Source organism: Oncorhynchus gorbuscha, linkage group LG16 (assembly GCF_021184085.1).
Source record: "Oncorhynchus gorbuscha isolate QuinsamMale2020 ecotype Even-year linkage group LG16, OgorEven_v1.0, whole genome shotgun sequence".
Lineage (NCBI taxonomy): Eukaryota > Metazoa > Chordata > Actinopteri > Salmoniformes > Salmonidae > Oncorhynchus > Oncorhynchus gorbuscha.
In genome coordinates this window covers 30,711,834-30,735,136 of record NC_060188.1, presented here as the reverse complement: position 1 = coordinate 30,735,136, position 23,303 = coordinate 30,711,834, and the positions used below count along the sequence as shown (strand labels likewise).

The 23,303-nt window shown below is 44.1% G+C and overlaps 2 protein-coding genes across 12 annotated transcripts in view; one reads left to right on the top strand and one right to left on the bottom strand.

Moving 5' to 3' along the window:
* Positions 1-7,431, top strand: part of kansl1b (KAT8 regulatory NSL complex subunit 1b) — an 83,964-nt gene extending 76,533 nt beyond the window's left edge. For all 4 annotated transcript variants that reach the window (XM_046305091.1, XM_046305088.1, XM_046305090.1 and 1 more), the window contains 7 exons: positions 814-996; positions 1,350-1,516; positions 1,665-1,789; positions 2,145-2,202; positions 2,486-2,598; positions 4,200-4,482; positions 4,705-7,431. In XM_046305091.1, coding sequence (XP_046161047.1) covers positions 814-996; positions 1,350-1,516; positions 1,665-1,789; positions 2,145-2,202; positions 2,486-2,598; positions 4,200-4,482; positions 4,705-4,962 — 1,187 coding nt within the window. In that variant the 3' untranslated portion in view covers positions 4,963-7,431. The remainder of the gene's footprint in view (positions 1-813; positions 997-1,349; positions 1,517-1,664; positions 1,790-2,144; positions 2,203-2,485; positions 2,599-4,199; positions 4,483-4,704) is intronic.
* Positions 7,432-7,582: 151 nt separating this feature from the next.
* The window catches only part of maptb (microtubule-associated protein tau b), a 45,141-nt gene continuing 29,420 nt past the window's right edge, over positions 7,583-23,303 (bottom strand). For 3 of the 8 annotated variants that reach the window (XM_046304957.1, XM_046304958.1, XM_046304960.1), the window contains 7 exons: positions 22,825-23,004; positions 22,456-22,546; positions 21,697-21,932; positions 21,174-21,266; positions 14,807-14,888; positions 14,487-14,593; positions 7,583-10,511 (listed from right to left, as the gene is read on the bottom strand). In XM_046304957.1, coding sequence (XP_046160913.1) covers positions 10,299-10,511; positions 14,487-14,593; positions 14,807-14,888; positions 21,174-21,266; positions 21,697-21,932; positions 22,456-22,546; positions 22,825-23,004 — 1,002 coding nt within the window. In that variant the 3' untranslated portion in view covers positions 7,583-10,298. Of the gene's footprint in view, positions 10,512-14,486; positions 14,594-14,806; positions 14,889-20,659; positions 20,822-21,173; positions 21,267-21,696; positions 21,933-22,455; positions 22,547-22,824; positions 23,005-23,303 lie in introns of those variants that run through there. The other 5 variants (XM_046304961.1, XM_046304963.1, XM_046304964.1 and 2 more) reach the window with 3 other exon arrangements.

Genomic DNA, 23,303 nt, shown 5'->3' with positions numbered 1-23,303 from the left:
ACGTTGCGTAAAGCAGCAGACCCAAATGTATACTGAAAGGCGACTTATAGGAAGGATCTCTTAGTTTTGCAAAGCTCTTAATATGATCGGTATTGGCTGTTCATATACCTGGGGCCTCATACACCAAACGTACGAGTCCCCACCGACCTGACCATTCACAGTCCTACATAACAAGCGTTTATTTTGTTTGTTACTCTGTCATATTCGTGTGTGTGTGTGTGTGTGTGTGTGTGTGTGTGTGTGTGTGTGTGTGTGTGTGTGTGTGTGTGTGTGTGTGTGTGTGTGTGTGTGTGTGTGTGTGTGTGTGTGTGTGTGTGTGTGTGTGTGTGGCCCAGCATTTCCTGGTAAATACAGTGACTCGGCTGCCTAAATGACAAAGCACATTCCTCTGTGTGATTGACTGAAGAAGCTTCGGTAGTTTTCTGCTTCAAATGCATGGACCCTATTCACAGAGCACAGATGGATGGAGCACGATACCCTGATAATAATTTCATTACAGTGTTACATAATCCAGAGCTCTGCAGCACAAGGTTAAAATGTACGTTTCTAAGCGAGTTTTGGTTGCATTCGTACGCTCACGCAGACCCACTCACAGACCTGGCAGAAAATATGACCGCTTTAGTGTTGTGGTGGAGTCTACTTCATCAGGATGTTTTTACAGTCAATTAACACTGTTAGACAAAATCAGAAATATGTATTGACTGGCCGTGGCTAAAGTAGAAAAATGTATTCATATAATATACAGTGTGTGTGTGTGTGTGTGTGTACAAAACATACACACTGCCTAACCCTCCGTTGCTCCATCCTCACCAGGCCTGTCCCACCACAAGGTGCGTTCAGAGAAGCTACACAGGCAGCAGCTGGACAGCCTGCTAGGGTCCACCAAGCTGGAGGGCCGCCCCCACTACCGAGGGGAGCGGGGCCACGGGCCCTACGACAAGAGCCACACACGCAAGAGGCCCCGAGAACACTCACTGTCACTAGACAGGATGGACAGTAAGTTGCCTACAGTCTGTTTATTTTCCTCTCCTTCTCTCTTTATCTTTCCCTCCCTCTCCCTAAGCACCTGTCTCATAGCTTGAGCAGCTCAAATGTGCTCTGAAGGGTAGTTGTCGCACCGCTCAGGCACCTCCACCGCTTTTCACTGGACGTTTGACCCTTTCCATATCGTTTAAACTTTTTATTATTTTTATTCTTTATTCAGTATCCATTTTATCCCGTAAGGCTTGAGTATTTGAGAGATGGATTTATATCACTCAATCGGGAGGATTCCAGTGTATTTCATGAGATTTTTTTTCTCTACTCTCTTATTCTTCCCCCATACTCGCTCTCTCTCGACCTCTCCTCAGACACCCCTAAGCTGTACCTGGATGGGGGCAGTCTGTGCCCGTCTCTATCTGCTGGGCTCCACACCCCCGCCCACAGCTCCCTGCTCCGACAGCTGTCAGCCTCCTCAGAGACCTGCTCCATGCCCTTCACCCCCTTCAACAGCAGCCTGAGGGACAACAGCACCCCGGTACGACACGCTCACACAGCCGGCCTGTACAGCCGTGTGCGCATGCATGTCCTATGTGATTGAAACAGTAATGGTGAAGTAATTTGTAGAAGTACTTTAGCAGTTGGATTGGCGGTGACTGACCCTGCTCCCCTTCTACCCCGTACAGCACCAGCCCATCCGCAGGAGGAGGGGAGAGAGCTCCTTTGACATCAATAACATCGTCATCCCCATGTCTGTGGCTGCCACCACCCGCGTGGAGAAGCTTCAGTACAAAGAGATCCTCACCCCCAGGTACGCAAGACACAAAATGGCCGCCATGTCTACCTCGGCATGGGGAAGTTGCCTAGAGTCAGGAAACTAATTACAGATCTAGAGTGAGTTTTTGGAATTTCCCCCATCTAATAGATTAATAACGGTTAGGATATTGGGACTGTGATGCTGATCCCTAGATATGTCCAGAAGGGCAAATAGCAATTGTTAGGATATGATTTGGGAGACTGTAAGCTGATCCTAAATCTGTCCCTAAGAGAGACTGCCCAGAGCTATGCACATCAGCTGTACACTCACTCACTTGAACACGCATAATCACACACACATTTGGGTGGTGAATTACTGATGTATTAATTGTCTGGCTTACATTTTGCAGTTGGAAGGAGGTTGACATTTGTTCTAAGCCAATCGCTGAGGAGGCTGACATTGAGGAGGTAAAACATATTTTTTTCTTGGTATGACCTTTTCAGAATCTCAGTTGGTGTTGTTTACTGATGCAGACCAGGAGTATGATTTAGTTGTCCAAAGATGTCAAACATCTAGATAGAGCCGCCACCAACCTCCAAATAACTGCTTCGTTTTCACGGTATCGCTCTAATGTAATACATTTAATGGTAATAACCAAACCAATGTTTGACAGCAAGCTGTGTTCATCAAGTGTTACAGCACCAACTTGGATGGCTGATCTTTCTTTCCCTCTCTCTCTCTCCCTCCCAGGTTGAGGACCTGACGGACACTGCATTCTCCCAGCTGCACCAATCCTGCGAGGACCAGGAGCGTTCCCGCTGGAGCTGGACGGCCAGCGCCATCGCCAAGAGGAGAGGCAGCCGGTCAGTAACACACGCCCAAACACCCCCTACCCACAGTATGAGTTGCAAGAAGACACCCCTGCAACATGAGCTGCCCCAATTCAAGACCCCCCCCCCCACACACACACACACACACACACACACACACACACACACACACACACACACACACACACACACACACGGTCTTCCCTAATCCACCCACTCCTCATAGTTTTTCCAAGAAGCAGTGTATGTGGAGGGTTTTTCTAATTTCTTTATTTATCCAGAAATCAGTCTTTTTTTTGTGTGGTCTGTGGCAGAGATAAGGTTCTAAGCTGCATATTGATTGTGATTCTCTTCTCAGAACCTTGACATTTTTTGCACTGTTTCTTCCTAAAATAGCCTGGTCTAGTATGTTGTACTGCAGGGAACATCTTGGCAAATAGCCTAGCGGTTAAGAGTGTTGGGCCAGGTCGCTGGTTCTCAGATCCCACGAGCGGATTAGGTGAAACATCTGCCGACCGTGCCCTTGAGCAAGGCACTTAACTTCTTGTGGCTCAGGCCCAGAGGCAAGGATCAAGGATATGCATAGGAAACACTCAATTTTGTGGAAATGTGAATTGAATGTAGGAGAATATAACACAATAGAGCTGGTAGAAGAAAATACAAGGAAATAAACATACGTTTTCTGTTTTTATTGTTGCTGCATCATCACCAAGAACAGCCAAACATACAGATAGGATGCTGTGGATGATTTGAATGAAGAACATAAGATGACAACAATAGCTGAGCAAAGTTTTGGACAGATGACATTGAGCATGAAGTCACCCAGGTGTCCCACACAAATGTACCCAAGTGGCCAAATTGGTACAGTGATACATTTTGAAGGAAATAACTATATACAAAATACATAAATGCTATTCTAACCCCCCTGAAAAATTTAAAAAAAAAATAAGGGTAACTAATTTACATATTTTCTATTTACAATATTGTGAAGACCCTCAGTCCTCTACACAATATTGTGCTGCTGGTGCCATGGCCCATAGCAGTTTCTTTCTGCTCTAAAGCAGAGGCTTACTGAACAGGTGGTGCAGGTGATGGGCATTTCCTGTGACGAAGGGCACAACGACATCTCCCTACTCTGCCCATCTCCCTACGGATTTTTGAAATCTGACAGCGGCTGGATTAATAAGCTTTTAAATGATGTACGATACATCTATGTACAAGAATGTTTACGATAACAAATGGTGCATTTAGAATGTTAGCTCTCTGCCGTTTCACCGGATGTTGGCCTGGTGGGACGTTAGCGTCTCACCTACCCTTGAGAGGTTAACCCTAATTGCTCCAGCGTTACCGTGATCGCTGGCCTTGACCCCACTCTACGAGGGTGTCTTCGGGAGTTGAGATATGCATTAAAAAAATATATCCAATTCACACATTCATACAGGTTTCCCCACTTGTACATGCAGTGAAACAGGAAAAATATAAGCAGCTCCTATTTGACCTTTGGTCTTCTAGAATCTAGATGATAGGTTTCTGTACTTAAGGCTATTGTTCTCCTTTCTGTTCAATTGAAGTCAAGCTGAAGACTTTATGTTCTTCATGTCAAGTTAACTCCCCTCTTTCCCCCCCCCTTCCAGTTCATATGTCAGTGGCCGGTCGGACGGTCGCACCACTCCCCTTCTGGGCTGCAACAACCCCTCCTCCCCGGACACAGCCCACTTCCACGCCCTGCCGGACTACGGCAGCGCTGCCTCCCCCTGCTCCCCGGCCAGCCCCGACCTGCAGTCCTACCCTTACGCCCCAGGGTGTTACACAGCAGGAGGGTACTCCTACACCCCTATAGGATCCAGGGACTCCTACCGCCTGCTCTCCAACGAAGACACGCGCTGCTCCACGCCTGACGGAACCTACGAAGAACTGGTAGGCTCATCATAGCACATACACTTTCGTACAATACACACGTTCACACACGTCAGGTGTTTAATCAGTGTGCATGTCGTCTTTGTGAATACTTTTGCAGATTGTAGAGGACATATGAGTAGGCACCAGCTCTTTGGGTATAAATATACACAGACCGATAATCTTTGATAAGTGAGTGATAGTGTCCAGTCTCTGACGTGAGTTTCCTCTCTCCCTCGCCAGGTTCCCATCCCAGTACACCCATGGGACCGGAGGAGCTTCCCCCTGGAGAAGGACCCGCCGCCAGAGCCCGAGGAGCAGCCAGGGAACACAGAGGAGCGCCCCTACAGAACCATGCGCCACATCTCCGGCTGCAAGACAGGCTCGTCCAGATCGGAGTCTGACACCGGGGGTTCCCCCTCGCCGCTTCCCCCTGACGACAGCAGCAAGCAGAAAGCCCCCTCCGCCTCCACCACTCTCACCAGACCCTCCCACCGATGAATGAAGGCTCTCCCCGCATAAAGGACTCGTCACTTTTTTTTCTCTCACAAGACTCTAAACAAGAACCACATCAACAATGGAATAATGGACTCCTGTTGTTTGATATTCAAACATCAGTCAAATTCTTTCACAGTTTTTAGTGAACACAGACAGAGACCCCCATCAGAAATCAGTTTTGTTCTTTCTTTTCTTGGTCACCGAAATGAACAAATATATAAAAGTGAATGGGGAGAAAAAGGAGAGAAATTAGACTGAAAGCTGAATTTGTGATGAGCAGGACGTAGAGTCGCTTCCTGTTTCTGGGCCAATGGGCTGAGCGCTAAGCAGCAACTCAGGCAGTGTGTGTACCTTTGTAGCGTTCTATTCCCCACCACCCTATGTCAGTGCAAAATGGAGTGAGTACAACACAAAACAGCAATGCCTTGTTGTCATAGCTTGTTATGTTGTCCCCTTGAATCAACCTAATAAAGAGCCCCAGAGAATGGGAAATGTTCCTTTATGCACTTGTTTCCCAGAGCTGTAGTAGTAATCAGTTTGCCATTTTCCTTGATGTCTTGTCTGCTTTCCTTTCCTCCCTGTCTGCATTGGTATAGTTGTTTTCTACATATAGGTTTAATAATATATTTCCTCTCAACCCCGTCACATAGACTGATGGCACACGTGGTTGTTGGGGCGGTGTATGAAATTAGCACAGCAAGTAATACCACCCTCAATATGAGATTACACATACACTAGTTTGAATAGATCCTTCAAACAGCCAAGCCAAAAGTGAAGCAAATAAATAATCATTTGGATATGTTCACTAGTATAACGGCAGAAAAAGACGCATCACCTCTCTTACATAGAAATGGAGTTGATTTCGGTGTCTTTGTTCAACTGTGCATATTGAATTTCTGTCTTCATTTTCGATGTGGTGTGCGTGCTGTTATTTCACGCTTTTCTGATTTTTGGTTTGGATAATGTGCAAGAAATCACTTAAAAGTGTGCAGTCGGGTTCCAATTACAAAGAAAGTTCCTCTGTTTTTGAATGTAGTATTTTGACTTCATCTTGGATTCAAGGCCCTTCATTATTCGCTCCACTTTACATTTCTGTACCCTAGCTATTGACACGGGTTGCAGTAGTTCACATCCGATGCAATGTTTCCAGCTTGTAATGCAGAATTGCCATGCAATTTCATGTCACTCAGTATAGTAAAAGAAAACATGAGACAAAAATATGTAAATGTACCTCATTTGTCTCGGTCCTTTGTCCCTATCTGTTTTTGGAATTGCACAAGGCAGATGTCAATGTACCTGTTGGATTGTCAATGCAGTTCCACAATTGGATTAAAATCACTCAAGCTCTTGAGTCTTATTGGGGGTTCAAATGTCATGTTGGTTAAGTCAAATGATTTTCATGTAACAGTGCAAAACAAAACTAAGTATGGGTTGTGTTCATTAGAGCAAACAAAATGTTCTGAAATGGTGGACAAGTCCAGGTAAATCCTGCCCGTTATATTCCTTTGGTACCTACTGAACTCTGCCATCAGTTCCCAGCACCCCCGCTTTGTCCCTCCCTGCAGATGAAGTGGAGTATTGTACAGAAAGCCTCTAAAGAGGCTTATGTTTGAGTCACTACGTCAGAAGGTTGTGGCTATCACCCACCCACCTGCTATGTAGGGCTTTCAGTTGGAGTCCATTTGAGCCTGGCCGTTTCTACTTGGTCACTTTGTGCGTCTGATTCATGCTCTGCCCCAGCAGTCAAACCCACATGTTAGTTTGCTAAACCTACGATTGCCCCAACCAATGCCCTGCTCTTGTTCCAATCACCGCTAATATGGAATCATGTCTTGAGTTGTTTGAGCCTCGCAAGTAAAAAATTGTGCGGGGGATCATTCACATCACTGTTCAGTTGAGCCTTTTTGTCTCTACCTTCCTTGATTCTGCTGTCTCATTTCGAGGAGGTAATGTGAGGCCTTCCCTGGTGAATAATTCTCCCACAGGAGTCTGTCTTGTCCAGACCGACCGAAAGACAAACCGAACTCTTTCTAGGGACCATCGATGCCTATCCCTTTCTTCTCACAGAAGTCCCGCCTATCCACTACGGTTTTTTGTCTGTGAGTGGGGATCGGAGGACCCACCAGGCAGAAACTGTTTCGATGTACAATAGGGTTTGACTAGCGTTGAAAAGCCGATATATTGTCTGGGCTATTTTCGTACTTAGAATTTCCAACGTGATGAATGGGGGTGGGTGAGTCTGGTATATCCTTTAGCATGTAATAGTTTGTACAAAAAGAGTATATTTTGTAAATAATTAAACAGTGTTTGATGTTCAGGCTGTAGCTGTCCTGATTGTATAGGGAGAAGCCACGACAAATACACTATATTGAACACTTTCTTTATGCAGAGGCAAAAAAAAAAGTTTATGGATTGACAAATCCGACGGGCAGGCAGCGTGTTCTTCTCAAAATAAAAGTGAAATATATTGTATCAACTGTGTCCTTGTGTTCCCTATGAGCTTCTAAGTTCTACATGTGTAAGGCCCTTGCATATTTCACAAACAAGGTCAGTGTGACAGGAAATACCCCTGTCATTCTTTGAAACACATCACAAATGTAATGGAAAGAAGAAACCTTTAACATTGCTGTTCCAATACTGACTTTATTTCCTAATCCACGTTTACAGCAACAAGTATCAGTGTAAACCAAATATTAATAAAATGCACATCACAAGGACAATCACGACTGTCAAAATAAAAACTCGGCAGAGAAGGATAAACAAAACGGGACATGGGTTGGATAGAAGCTAGTTAACTTGTATCATTGTTCCCTTTGAGGCAAAAGGGAAAATATATTTACCACACTGAAAAGCCCCAAATTACCATTTTCCTTCCCTTAAATTAATGACATTTAAGTCCTAAACATCATTTGCACCAACTTTCTTCCCCTCTTGTCGCAACAGATTTAATTACAATACAATTACCAGTTTGCTTAAAATGTCAGTTAAGAAAAGGTTTAATGAATACAATGCGGTTATGCTGTCCTTTCGGAATAGTAAACCACTCCCTCAGATTAATTTAAAAACTAGAAGAGTGACATGACATTTCAATTTTCAGCTTCGAAATAAAATACTAACTTGGAAAAAACAGCTTTACACTTTTGCGGGACATCATTCACCACCTCAAGGTGCATAGGGTTGTTTTAATGGTACCTTTTCTCAAACGGTCTAACGTGAATATCAGTCTTAGTATGCCTACCTATATGTACCCCTGCACGTCGACTGCACTGGTACCGTTAATCATTCTTTATTTTTCTCTGCGTGGTTGGGAAGGGCTCATAAGTAAGCATTTCACTGTTAGTCTACACCTGTTTATGAAGCGTGTGACATAGCATTTGATTTGAGTATTTTGGGGGCTTTCGGTAGTTAATATGCTTACATGTCTTACCTTGAATAGATTTCTTCAATCGTAACAATTAATATCCGCTTAACCCCCTTTTCATATATTTTCAGCACATTACATAATGTTCATGTTGACCATGAGGAATGAGGAGGAAAGCCAGACAATTATCATTCACACACATGTAGTGGTGGTCAACTTGAGAACTTCAGTGTGTAAAAACTACCTTCAAAAACAAGAATGCATCGTGAGGGTCGGGAATATAAAAAAATAATAGCAGGGTGTCAGCAGGTACATCTACAAGCATTCATAAATAGCAGTTGAATATGTCTTACATCCACAGAATAGGGCTACTAGTAGGAAAGAAAGTGCGCAACATAAGGTTAGATCTACAGCGTAAAAAAAAAGAAGAGTGCTCTATCGTTGCGAAGAAATATTTACTTTAGTTCAAATTCACGTCGTAAGTAGTGTGCTGTGGGTAGGTAGGGGGTGGTCATTTGATCATCTTTGATAAAGAGAGTGTGCAAGTGCACACTGGGAGTAGGGTAGAGATTTGGAGCACATCCTGTATTAGGCTTTGAATTTCATGCAGGTAAAATTGAGACTTTTCTAGGCATGTGTGTTGTGGGAATGCAGTGGCATTTCTATTGCCTGACCACTCAAACTGAATTATTCCGCTGCGCAATCATTCCTACATACTGCAGTCTGAGACAGCCATCATTCAAGTCGTTTGTTGTTGACTTCAAAATAAGGGGTGTTGTACAAAACAAAGTAATCTGCGATTGGATAATCTCTAACCAATCGGAGTATCAAAGCCAATGATGAAATTTCATAACGCCCCTATACCCAGGTGTGTTCTGGCTCTGGACCAATCAGATGGTCTAGAATGGATATCCGTTCGAGAAATCAACGGGGAGGTACTCAGATCCAGACTCACTGCTGAGAAGAAACTTGGTGAGGATTGGTGATATACCACCAAAATATCTGCACGTAGACTATACCATACACACAAAAACCCCTCAACTTCAAATGAGCAATCTTATCCAATTGATTGACGTGCACAATGTGGCTCCATTACTCCATAATTCATTGTTTATAATTGATTTTAATTGCTCAGCAATGGGATCCTCCTTGAAATGTTTTGAACAGGCCATGGGCTTTAACTCTTAAGTTAAATATTCTGGGTAATAGACTTGTAATTGTCCTCATGAAAATGGTTTATTTTATCATTTCACAAACAATGTCTATTTTAATCATCTCAAAGGCAGAGTCAATTTGCCTTACTTACACGCTATTAATTACATCACAGCAACTGTTTACGACAACGTTCGAATTTCATTATACCGTAAATAAATCTTTGCGGATTTCTCAACTGGGGAATATCGGAGTTTTTTAAGCACGAAAGGGCAACAGTCTATTTGGCACTTAGTATCATTTGAATGGTATAGTACAGTGTCACTTTAATTTAGCTGATCTTTTCTAGTGGAGAAAAGATTTGAGGCTTTGGCTACTTCACATTTTAAGGCTTAAAATGGGCAAATTCAAACATCCACTTCATGGCAATAAGCAAAGAAATGTGCAATATTTTCATGCGGAGCAGTTGCTTTCAAATTGAGCAGCCCAATTCATTGCACTGTAAATGGAAAGTATGGTAAATGTCTTTATAACAAGGCCTGTCTGTGTTTTTATGGGTATAGAATAATGCTGCGTTTCTTTCACGTATATGCTTTCATTACCTGTGTCCATCTAACTATCAAGACCATAAACGGCTGTCCATTAACGGACCACTTTGCCCTGACTGATATCCCCGGTCGGAAAATCCTGCGAGCGACTTTGAATTTCAAGGAGGAAGGGAGAGTGAGTGAGGTGCTTCTTTTTCTCTTCGTTTCTCTTTTTTTTTATCGCGTGGTTGGTTCCCTTGGTAACCTACAATGCTTTTTCAGGGAGGGACGTGGTCGAATCACAGGCCTTGCTTGGCGAGGGAGGCGGAGACCTGGTCGGCAAGCATGGATAGCGGCGGCGTCTCTGTCATGTTCTGGCTGCCAGGGGACGACACGTTGCTGAGAAGACGGGCGGGTGAGCCGCCTGCGATGATCTCCACGGGGACAATCTCCGCTCCGTGGTCGGTGCGAGCTTTCGCCGTCTCACGGAAACTCAGTTTGTGGCTTTCAATCTGCAGGAGTGGAGATTGATACATTTAGTGAATGGCGAGCAAGGGCACCTACAGTGATGAGACAAATCTTTCATGTGTAATTATGCATCATTCATGGATTGTGTCTGTGTAAACCTTCGGGACCAGGTTTCCCACTAAACTTAGTCCTGGACTAAAATCAATTCTAAATGGAGAATTTCCATTATAGGTGTATTCTAGTCCAGGACTAGGCTTAATCTGGACATGGGATGAGTGGAAGTCAAATCAGTGCAAATCCAGTATTATACTTTCTATGTGATGACATCAGAATGTAGAATGGTGAACAGAGGTTGTGCATATCACAAAAGACCAGTGATGCTGCAGTTTGAAAGGCTCTTGACATGTATACAATTTCCCTTATTGACAGTGTGCGGAGTCCTATGGACATGCTGTGTGGGTGGGTGTGTGTTCGGCTGCACATGTGCATCCATGTGTGGGTGCGTGCATGTTTTTTAAGGGGGAATATAGGCCTTCATTTCAAGGTTGAGTATCTCTGTTGTGGCTTGATCCGTCCAATTGACTGGACAATTTTGGCGACTTTGGGGTTTTGGTCTGAAGTAAGACATTGTGTACTTACTGGAGACTTCTAGCTTTACCAGGACGCCCCCTCGATTGGGCTGTGTTCAGAACGGGGCGACTGAGGGGGATCAGTGGAGGAGCCAGTAGGACTGGGGATAGGAGCTTCCCTATTTAGGGAGGTGTCTCCTTCTCCAGAAACCCCCTTGGCTTCCTTCCCCTTCTCTCTCTATGGATGGATACCACACCCAGTATGGATGGATACCACACCCAGTATGGATGGATACCACACCCAGTATGGATGGATACCACACCCAGTATGGATGGATACCACACCCAGTATGGATGGATACCACACCCAGTATGGATGGATACCACACCCAGTATGGATGGATACCACACCCAGTATGGATGGATACCACACCCAGTATGGATGGATACCACACCCAGTATGGATGGATACCACACCCAGTATGGATGGATACCACACCCAGTATGGATGGAAAACATGCGTTGGTGTTAAACAAAACAAATCAAACGTAACAAACAAATCAAACAAAATAAATCAAATGAAAAAATTATTTAAAAAATAAAATAATTGAATGAAAGAAAGATTCTGTACAAAAAAAATAAAAAATACATGAAAGTTGTTTAAAAACTGAAAGAAACAACCAAAATAAGCAATAGATGGGTCTGCAGTGCCAGCTTGGAATCAGAGTGAAAATGAAAGGTAGTCTTGAGTAACGTTACCAGTCTTGAGCTAATATTTCACTCCTTGTCATTGCCAACTAGACTGGCCTTTCAGCAATCTCAACATTCAAATATACGGTGGAGTTGCTCATTGGTTGTTGGAAATAGCATTTTCCATGAGAACATCGAAAATATAATGAATAACAAAGTCAAAGCAAAACAAATATTTAGCTGTTAGCTAGGCAAGTTGTTGTATTTTGAGGCTTAAAATAATTTTGTGGTTGGAATTGCATTATTTAGTTTGAGAATTTAGACATGAGCAAGCAAATTTTGACAGACTAGTTTCTTCTGGACAAACAAAAACGGTTGCTCAGCAACCGGATACCAATGCGTTACAATAACGTCTATCTGCAGACTGCTGTTACTACATGCCACGCCCACTTCCATTGAGGTTTAACGGGGGTTGGCATCCAATACATGTTGGATTACCACCACCTACTAGACTGGACTCCCTTATACTGAGCTTAATTATTTTGTCCTTTCTACATTTTTTTTAAAATAAAAAATACCGGACCATCTAACACTACACTCACAAATAATAATAAATACCATACTCCACTATGTAAATCTATTTAGTCCTACTTCAGGCTGAAAGGGTGGGACACCACCACTTAACACATCCTGTAACTCTTCTGATGTCAAGTCTCGCGCAGCCAAATACCTCTCTGCAGCTGCTGCCACCTCTATTTTCTGAGATTTACATTCCATCCCATAATCTAATTTTTCGGCACAAAGCTCGTACAGGACAAGTTATATATCCTAACATCACTTTGTCGGGTAAAGACTCAACATCAAAACTCAAAAGAGCAGACAATGACTCTTCTGTTTCTCCAATCGCGCCGCCCTGTCTGCGTCGCACCAAACGACGAGCATCAAACACCGGGATTCTTCCCCTCCAGTTGCTCAGCGTTCACATTGACCGCTACCCCAGTATTCAATCCTCAATGGCACCCTTTTCTTGAGAACAAAACAATTCATATCTCTTGCCCCCCCCCATTCGTTTAACACAGAGCGCCGGCTCCCTCTGACCAGCAGAAGCACATACACTTATCACAAGACCACTTTCTGGTTACCCGATTCCACAGCACCCAACTCTGTTTTCACCCACCCTGAAACCTCAAAGGAATCAGCAAAAATGTTTTAAAAGGGTCCAATTTTTCAAATAAAACTTCACTCCTACTGTCACAGACTCTTTATCCTGACCCTCGGTGCAAGCCTCGGGCTCCGAGAACGTCACCACACCTACCACCTCCGATACTTCGCCCTTCAGCTCAATCTGCCTACACTTTCTACCGTTCTCCGTTAACAAACCATCCCCTTTTCCCCCCAGCTATTTTTAACCAACTCAAGCTCACCCTCTTCATTCCTCCCCCTCTCTCTTAGACCTCCTCAGCCTCTCTTTTCCCCTCCATATTCCAAGTACAACTCTCTCCTTATGATAATACTGCACTTCTCCTGACAAACATCTTGTTCTTTCCTTGTTAACCGGCTGTCCCCATCTCCATACAATCAGCACGAACCCCTCGGGATGTAACGCTCAACAGTGCATCCCACTTGTAAAGCAGCTGCTTCGTCTTGATGTTCTTCTTTGTCAGTAGCTATTGAGGAGCTTTTCCATTTCAAACAAGTGCGCTCCTCTCAACTGCCGGTGTCCTAGCCTTAATGGCAGTGGGCGCGGCATGTAGTACGCGGTCTGCAGATAGACCCTACTCACGCGTTCTGTGGAGACTAAAAAGTTCCAATATTTGCATAATAGTTGTGATTGGAGGATAGCTCTAAGGGTGATCGAATCAGGATCAAATCCTCCGTTCTCCTCAAGCTCATTAATGATAGAATGATCATATTTGAAGATGACAGAAAGGCCCCTCTCTTTGGCACATGACATGGAGTGGATTAGCTAAAGAGACGGGTACACAGGCTAAATGAGAGGAGCTGCTGCCACCCAAACATGCTGGGCAAAGAGAAGAGGAAGGAGAGCAGGAGAATGGGTCGCCAGAGTTGCCATTGCAAGGGGAAATGTAACCTCTTGATATAGGCTTAAGAATTAAAATATTGAGTATCTGATTTGGTTCTGGGTGCCGAGATGAGGGAAAATACTGCCTCAGTTTCTTACTGTATTGAGTTTCAAATTGGCCTCCGTGTACTATGTGTGGTAAGAGTTTTTTTTAACAGCGATCTTTAGGGAAGTTTGTATTTGCAATAAAAATGTATTTATGATTGTTAGGCTTTATATGAAATATTGATATAAAAAAGTGTTTGTAAAAATACTTTTTGTAAGTACATGACACTTAGACGTATGCCTATTGGCAATGCAGAGAGAGAGGCCTACTTAGTAATCAATGTGACCCTGTGTTAATCGCTCTTTTGCGTGACATTTTAGAAATGTTTACAAGCGAGTTTCATGGCATGCTCAGTTTGCTAAGGAAGAGTTTGCCAAGCAAGACGAGTGATCATTTAGTTTAGATTTCAGAGATTTGAAGCCAGAGAGAATATTAGCAATGAATTGTGTGCAGACTGTTGACTCCAAAATTCGGGCAGAATAATTCAGTGTTTCAGAATAGAAATTAGTCATTGATTGTAATAGGTTTGTACAGTTGTTGTTGTTTTTTTCTGAAAGATTGAAACATGAAAGTATTGTTTTTGAAAGATGTGCGAGTCAATTCGGACATTAGTGATAGTGAGTCTGTTTACCTTCCTCCCGCCACCTCCAGCCACATGACCAACGTTGTCCATGGACCCAATCTTAGACTGAACCTTGAAGTCCAACTTCTCCGATTTGATCTCCACATTGCCTCCACCTAATGAAGACAAGCGGCATTCCTTAGCACCGCAAAGGATATTCAACACATTTTCCTATTTCACATTCGTCAGGGAGCAATAAAACCATTTGTTGATATGGCTGAGTATCGACCACCGATAGCCTCAACCGTAGTCCATGTTAGAGCAGGGTCTCTCTGTTGCATGTTGTTTCATTTCAGTCCCCATACGGTTTTATTCTGGACATAAATTACCTGGTTTGTGGTGAATGTTGGCCTTCGATCCACACTTTGACTGTACGTTGCTGAGGTCAATCTTTTTGTGAGTAATTTGAACCTGGATATGGCAAATGGGGAGAAACAAAGGAGATCATCAGAGCATAGATAGAATCAGACCAGAGGAGTGGTCCTTGTTGGGCGATGCGAGGAGGCAGAATACAGAGAGACAATCTAGAATGAGTCAGCATCAGTCACATGCAAGGACAAGGACACCGCCATGAATGGCTTCCTGAATAGACTTGCTTCCAGCATTGTCCTTAATAGATATTGGTTGGAAAAAGGGAAAGGGGTTAATCTATTGCAACCACACATGAGAATGTCCTTAAAAATGATGAAAAGATAGCTAGAATATTTCAGGGAATTCAGTCATCGTTATCAAAAACAAATCAGGCCATAATGATGAAATTTGAATCTAAAGGAGACAACTAGGTCTCACATTTGGATGCAAAGGCCCTCTTGGGTACAATGCAGAAACTATGACGATACAATGCTGTTTTCTAACCCAGTTTAACCCGCGCCATGTATGTAAGGACACATATGTGATTAGATGATTGGATTACCAGCTTTTCACCTTTTCGTTCAAATTTTTACAGGAATATTCTCTACTACACATTCCCCCACGTCTGTTTTCCTGAGAAGCGAGACAAGATACCTGATGATCAGGAGGATGAAAGTAATCATAAAATGACTGACATTCATGAAAACAGCCCTTTTATAATCTATATATCTTATCAAATGTTTATCGAAGTAAATTGCTAAATAATACAAAAATATTTATAAACTCAACAAAAAAAGAAACGTCCCTTTTTCAGGACCCTGTCTTGTAAAGATAATTCGTAAAAATCCAAATAACTTCACAGATCTTCATTGTAAAGGATATAAACACTGTTGCTTGTTCAATGAATTATAAACTATTAATGAACATGCACCTGTGGAACGGTCATTAAGACACTAAAAGCTTACAATTAAGGTCACAGTTATGAAAACTTAGGACACTAAAGAGGCCTTTCTACTGACTCTGAAAAACACCAAAAGAAAGAAGCCCAGGGTCCCTGCTCATCTGTGTGATCGTGCCTCAGGCATGCTGCAAGGAGGTATGAGGACTGCAGATGTGGCCAGGGCAATAAATTGCAATGTCCGTACTGTGAGATGCCTAAGACAGCACTACAGGGAGACAGGACGGACAACTGATTGTCCTCGCAGTGGCAGACCACGTGTAACAACACCTGCACAGGATCGGAACATCCGAATATCACACCTGCAGGACAGGTACAGGATGGCAACAACAACTGCCTGAGTTACACCAGGAATGCACAATCCCTCCATCAGTGCTTAGACTGTCCGCAATAGCCTGAGAGAGGCTGGACTGAGGGCTTGTTGGCCTGTTGTAAGGCAGGTCCTCACCAGATATCACCGGCAACAACTTTGCCTATGGGCACAAACCCACCGTCGCTGGACCAGATAGGACTGACAAAAAGTGCTCTTCACTGACGAGTCGCGGTTTTGCCTCACCTCGGGTGATGGTCGGATTTGCGTTTATCGTCGAAGGAATGAGAGTTACACCGAGGCCTGTACTCTGGAGCGGGATCGATTTGGAGGTGGAGGCTCCGTCATGGTCTGGGGCGGTGTGTCACAGTATCATCGAACTGAGCTTGTTGTCATAGCAGGCAATCTCAATACTATGCGTTACAGGGAAGACATCCTCCTCCCTCATGTGGTACCCTTCCTGCAGGCTCATCCTGACATGACCCTCCAGCATGAAAATGCCACCAGCCATACTGCTCGTTCTGTGCATGATTTCCTGCAAGAAAGGAATGTCAATGTTCTGCCATGGTCAGCGAAGAGCCCAGATCGCAATCTCATTGAGCACGTCGGGGACCTGTTGGATCAGAGGGTGAGGGCTAGGGCCATTCCCCCCAGAAATGTCAGGGAACTTGCAAGTGCCTTGGTGGAAGAGTGGGGTAACATCTCACAGCCAGATCTGGCATATCTGGTGCAGTCCATGAGGAGGAGATGCACTGCAGTACTTAATGCGGCTGGTGGCCGCACCAGATACTGACTGTTACTTTTGATTTTGACGCCACCCCCCCTTTGTTCAGGGACACATTATTACATTACTGTTAGTCACACGTCTGTGGAACTTGTTCAGTTTGTCTCAGTTGTTGAATCTTATGTTCATTCAAATATTTACACATATTAAGTTAGCTGAAAATAAATGCAGTCGACAGTGAGAGGACGTTTCTTTTTTTTTGCTGAGTTTATGAATATGAAATTCAAATGACCAGAGCTCTCATAAAATCACTCCATCCATGATTTAAAACAAGTCTCCACTACAATCTAGACTAAATCAAATCCCCAAAGCAACCTAAGCGAAATAGGTTTACTCTCTTGAATAAAATGAAAAAATAAAAAACAATAGGCCTATGTGTTTAAATGAATATTGCTGGGGGGGGGGGACATTTCAACCATACCCCCACTTGTTTACATACACACAAACATATACACATCCAAACATGCAGCGATTTGCTGGTATGCAGTTTGAACGTGTATTTACGCAGTACAGACACATGGTGGTGTCAATGCTGCATAGAGATACAGGCTTTCATCACATTATTCTCGACACACACGGCACAGAAGCCCAGCCCTTGTTTCTCCGGGCAGATAGACACAACTACAGCAAGACTGCAACGCTACAGCCACATCCAACTCAGTACAGCCCAATCACTATCCATTTACCGCTACCAGTATAAATAAACTGGACTCATCATTTCTGTTGTAAGCCTTGAACGTTACATCTCTACTTAGACAGTATTGATTTACAGGAGGTTGATGGGTGGTGGCGGAGGGGACAATGAGTTGGAGGTAGATATCACAATTGACAGGATTCAGGTTGAGTCCAGCGAGCAAAACTGGTTGTAATTCTGTCTTTTGTGACGTCATAGGTTGTATTCTGATTATAATAAACGGTTTGTCAATGTCTTGGTCAGCTAAAAGATGCCTTTAACTAATCATCGGACCAGAATATGACCTCTTTCACCAGACATCTTGGTATTGTCATAAACGAGATGAGGATTTTAACTGGTTGTAATCTGACATTTTTAGAACCAGACAATGGCGTCATTATGGATTTACCACCCCAAAGTTTGCCCGCTGGGACTGCATGCTCACGGTCATACACCAACCAGGAGAACCGGGCCACCATCATATGTCAATGATGTTCTGCTTTTTTTTCTCATCGCTACTGCATACACGTCATCCATGTCATGCAAGGTAACGACCAGCACGGATGTCGAGGTGTTCAGCTCAAGACACTGAACCGCGTATTGGACTTGGAGAGTTTGAGACTACAAGAGCCATTGGGGTGCATCATACAGGTTATCGGAGACACATTTGAGGAGACAGATCTAGGGCAGACAGACCAAAAACACAAACTTGGCAACAGCATCTCCAGGCAAGGATGCCCTGCCCCCTGTAATGCCCATACCCATGCAGCTGTTTTCAGGGACTCAAAAGGGGCCAAGGTGCTATACAACGGTCGCTGACGAGCCCTAACCTTAAACCAGTGTCCCATTGCAGTTGAATGAAATCAAAGTTTTTAAAGAGATTGATTAGGCCTTTATCCTGGCTTTCTGGGTGGTTTTAGTGTTGCCCTCTGCAGAAAGTTGACGCCAGTAAGATTTATAGTCTCAGATGCTACTCTAGTCTGCTACTCTTTTCTATTGGTCTAATTGGGCTTATTGTATCCCAGCTGTGCCTGGTGCCCACTGTACATACAGTACACAACATAAACTCACGTCATTTACCTAACAGATCCTTCTCTTTTTAGGGAATGACAAAGCACACAATAGTCCCGAGAGATAAACCTGGTAGATGAACCTGGTGGAAATACCCATCAGTCCATAGAAATCGAATAGAATCATTCATTTTACTTCGCTGGATCTTTCCTCATACTTTGTCAAATCGTTTTGTGGAGAGCTCTATTGAGCGCACATTTAATCATGGTAAGTCCCTCATCGTTCTGGGTCATCTCATTTCAGGTCTGTATACTAAGGCTGTCAATCCAAAAACCAGATTTAATGACGTCTGACGTGCACATTCCATTACTGTAAGGCATTTAGTCAGCTCAATGAGAGGACACTGGTTGACAGACCTGTACACTACGCTGCACCATCCACTCTGGTCTGAGTGGTCTGTAATCGTGACTCGTTGAGGGAAACAATGGCTTTATTGGTGAGGGGGACTGGGTTGCTTGTGATGCGATAAGGTCAGCAAATTCTCATATTCTAGAAAAGTCTAGGTTTTAGACAGATGTTGAAAACTTAAGTGTATTGTGTTGGAATTGATTTGTATAGGGTGGAAATGCAGATCAAATCACAATGCTTGCATTTACGCTCGGCCAGTGATATTCCATGATCTCGCCATCACGGTTGACAACTCCATTGTGTCCTCCTCCCAGAGCGCTAAGAACCTTGGCGTGATCCTGGACAACACCCTGTCGTTCTCAACCAACATCAAGGCGGTGGCCCGTTCCTGTAGGTTCATGCTCTACAACATCCGCAGAGTACGACCCTGCCTCACACAGGAAGCGGCGCAGGTCCTAATCCAGGCACTTGTCATCTCCCGTCTGGATTACTGCAACTCGCTGTTGGCTGGGCTCCCTGCCTGTGCCATTAAACCCCTTCAACTCATCCAGAACGCCGCAGCCCGTCTGGTGTTCAACCTTCCCAAGTTCTCTCACGTCACCCCGCTCCTCCGTTCTCTCCACTGGCTTCCAGTTGAAGCTCGCATCCGCTACAAGACCATGGTGCTTGCCTACGGAGCTGTGAGGGGAACGGCACCTCAGTACCTCCAGGCTCTGATTAGGCCCTACACCCAAACAAGGGCACTGCGTTCATCCACCTCTGGCCTGCTCGCCTCCCTACCACTGAGGAAGTACAGCTCCCGCTCAGCCCAGTCAAAACTGTTCGCTGCTCTGGCCCCCCCAATGGTGGAACAAACTCCCTCACGACGCCAGGACAGCGGAGTCAATCACCACCTTCCGGAGACACCTGAAACCCCACCTCTTTAAGGAATACCTAGGATAGGATAAGTAATCCCTCTCACCCCTCTCACCCCCCCCCCCCCTTTAAGATTTAGATGCACTATTGTAAAGTGACTGTTCCACTGGATGTCATAAGGTGAATGCACCAATTTGTAAGTCGCTCTGGATAAGAGCGTCTGCTAAATGACTTAAATGTAAATGTAATGAATGAATCGGTAAAAGGCAACTGTATGAGGAATCTGCTTTGAAAGTTGTGTCTTTGAAAACTATGAAAACATTAAGCTTCAAGGGGACAAATGGCGGTGACCAGAAGTTAATACAGTATCTCAAAGATATTTAGGCTTGATACCAGCTTGAACCTCCACATGAACAGGTCCTAAAACTAGAAGACCTGTTCATGTATAGTTTTACATGTGATTTTGAATGTTTTCGCGTTTGGACTAATAAAAGGACGTTTCATAACGTGCTGCAACTGTAAGATGTTAAGACTTCAGAGAAGTGTTCCTACTTGAAAACATTATGTAGAGCGGGGCTCTCATTTGTTACGTCGAATATGGTCACATGCATCATATACTTCAAGACTATAATTACCTCGGCACATTCGTCTTATTTGAAATGTTGTTCCCATTCACTTTGTTGATTTATTTCAAGTTTAACAAAAATGAAGAAAGCCTGTAAACTCCTCAAACTTAAGTAACTATCTAGCTATAAACTAGCGAAGTCCTCATTTAATGTAAGTCTAGGAGGAGCAGAGAGTGGAGAAGGAATAGCCTTTATGTTCTGGCCAAGGCCATGATCTGGTTCTAACTGCGGGAAGGCTCAAGACCAAACCATGAGTTCATCCTCAAGTTACTCACGTTACCACCTCGGGGGACATGCTTGAGATTGTCTTTGGAGCCACACCTAGACTGAACACTAGACACGTCGATCTTCTTATGTACAATTTGCACCTGGAAGAGGTAGAGGAGAGGCGGAAATGTCACCTTTCTAGCAGGTTGCTGCAGCAGCTGCAAGGCTGCGATGTGGATCTTGCTGCTGACTGCTATTTAGACATTTGCTTAAACCAGATTATCTACAAGATAGCCTCAAAGTTCAAGGTCAGTGTCTGCACCGCAGATACCAATTCAATAGCTTGATGTATCACCCTCGGAAGTTACAGGCATGAGGCAATGTCCTTATTTCACAGGTCAGGGATATCTGGCATGCACTGATCTCAAAATAGTTACAGATCAATGATCAAGTGACCAGTCTTTATGTCCCTGTCTGCAGTCTCTTGACCGCCATGCCGTCTGTGTTACTCACATTGCCACCTCCTGGGGTATACTTGAGATTGGCTTTGGAGCCACACTTTGACTGAACGTTACTTAAATCCATCTTCTTCTCAACTATTTGCACCTGAAAGAGTCAGGAGGGAGAAAGCGTTCTTACAAACATCGAAGGAACTAATATGGAACAAACCATGTTTTTTTCTGGACATATTCAACAAATACTGTAAAGCCATTTGTGATCACAACTCAAACATAAGCTTTGAAATGCCAATTACTGGAGTGGTATGTGGATTCCGGCCTGTGATAAACAACCCAAGCTTGGAAGAAAGATACCTAAGAAAAACAGCACCCGGGTACATTTCAGGCCACTTTTCAGAAGTTCCTGGGTTTTCCAGAAATCCCAGTTGGAGGACTTCCTGTTGGCAGATTCCCATCACCTCCTCTTCCTCTTACCATGGGTTTCTGAAAAACCTGCAAACTTTGGGAAGGTTTCTGAAATCCTTCAACCCGTACATATCATTTTTTTTAAACTAAAGAAAACGGTTTCAAGCTCTTACCCGTCCTCCACCAGGCGAGTGCTTGATGTTCTCCGTGGAGCCAATCTTTGACCGGACGTTCTTCAGGTCGGGCATGGGGGCGGCCAGGGGCACCGGACTGCGCCCCCTCACGGACCCAGGGGATTTAGGAGGGGTCCGCACCACCGCCACCTTCTTCACCTCCCGGCTGGCGGGGGACTTGGGTGTGCTGGGGCTGCTATAGCCACTACGGTCTTGGGACGTCTTGGGGGAATCAACTACAAGGTTCGGAGAAACATAATCTAGGATTAGGTTATTCCAATCTGTGTTTGTGCTCCTGTTTTCTGGAACAAGACCTGCAAAAGTTCAATTCTTTGAAACTAGGCACCAGTGATATTTTGCTCAGCCTGTAGTTAAAGCCAAAATACCCAGACACTTCTAGGTAAATTTTTCTCTCTCCATCACGCCATTCCAAAGAGAGCACAGGAAATGGTGGTGACACCATCTAACGTGCTGGGAATGCAAATGTAGTTGTCAAGCTGCCACATGTTAGAGATGGCAAAGGTATCAAGCTGTTGTTAGAGTTAGAACCTTTTTCAATGGGGATATGGAGTTTGACCTTATCGTGCTCCCTCATCTCTGCTCACACTCCATGTGTTAACCTCTCTCGAATTGGGGAACTCTCAATGGATTAATGGTGATTGCGCTTCATGTGTTCCCATTATAGGCACTGCTGTATGAGTTTAAAGGAACACATTGAGAGTTGACCATCTGTTGAACATGTCCTGAGTACTGACTGACCTCCAGCAGTGGTCTTGGTCTGCATCCTGGTCCCAGCACCCTGGGGTTTGGCACCTGGTGTCCTGGTGCTGGCGGTCTTCCCATCTCCAGTCTGGAAACCAAACAGCACGGTTACTTCTAGAATGGGAAAAACTTGAAACTACACAACAAGCGATGAACCGGTGTTGAAACAAAAGACTCCGGACTAATTTGGGAAAGAACTGACTGAGTGTTTGGGGTTTAGGAGAGGCATTGCAGAAGATCATTCAACACCATGGAACTTTGAGGTATTCATGTCATAATGCCATTGAGCATTATGAGCCTATGGATAGGCTGGCCTGAGCCTGGGATCGTGGTCAAAGTTGAGACCTGTCCATGTGTGTTACTTACCCTTGGCCTGGGCTCTCTGGCTCTTGCACTGCCTGGACTGGGTTTAAATATTGAGCTGGGCCTGCTAGTGTTGCAGGCTGGGGCAGAGGAAGAGGACCAAGGCTTTTTGTTGGGGGTGGTTTGGACCGAGGAGGGTCGTTTGGGGGTGGATGCTTTGACAGGTGTGGTGGCGTTGGGTGTCTTGTGACCAAAGGTGGTAAAAAAGTGTTATGAAACACAAAGGAAAAGACAAAAGTGAAAGCAAACAACATTTAAAGAAATGCATTACGATGGTGGAACTTAACAAAAACCTATAAGCGATATAGACAAACAATTAAAACCAATATAAGCCATTTTTAAAAAATGTAAACAGTAAAAATCTTAAATTCAATATGTCAAAAAGTGTGTGTGATTGGTGAATGGCTTTGCATGCAGATATGCTGTACTGCAGAGCAAAAACATTCATTTTTTAGGGCATTCAGTTGAAGGCAGATGGTAGA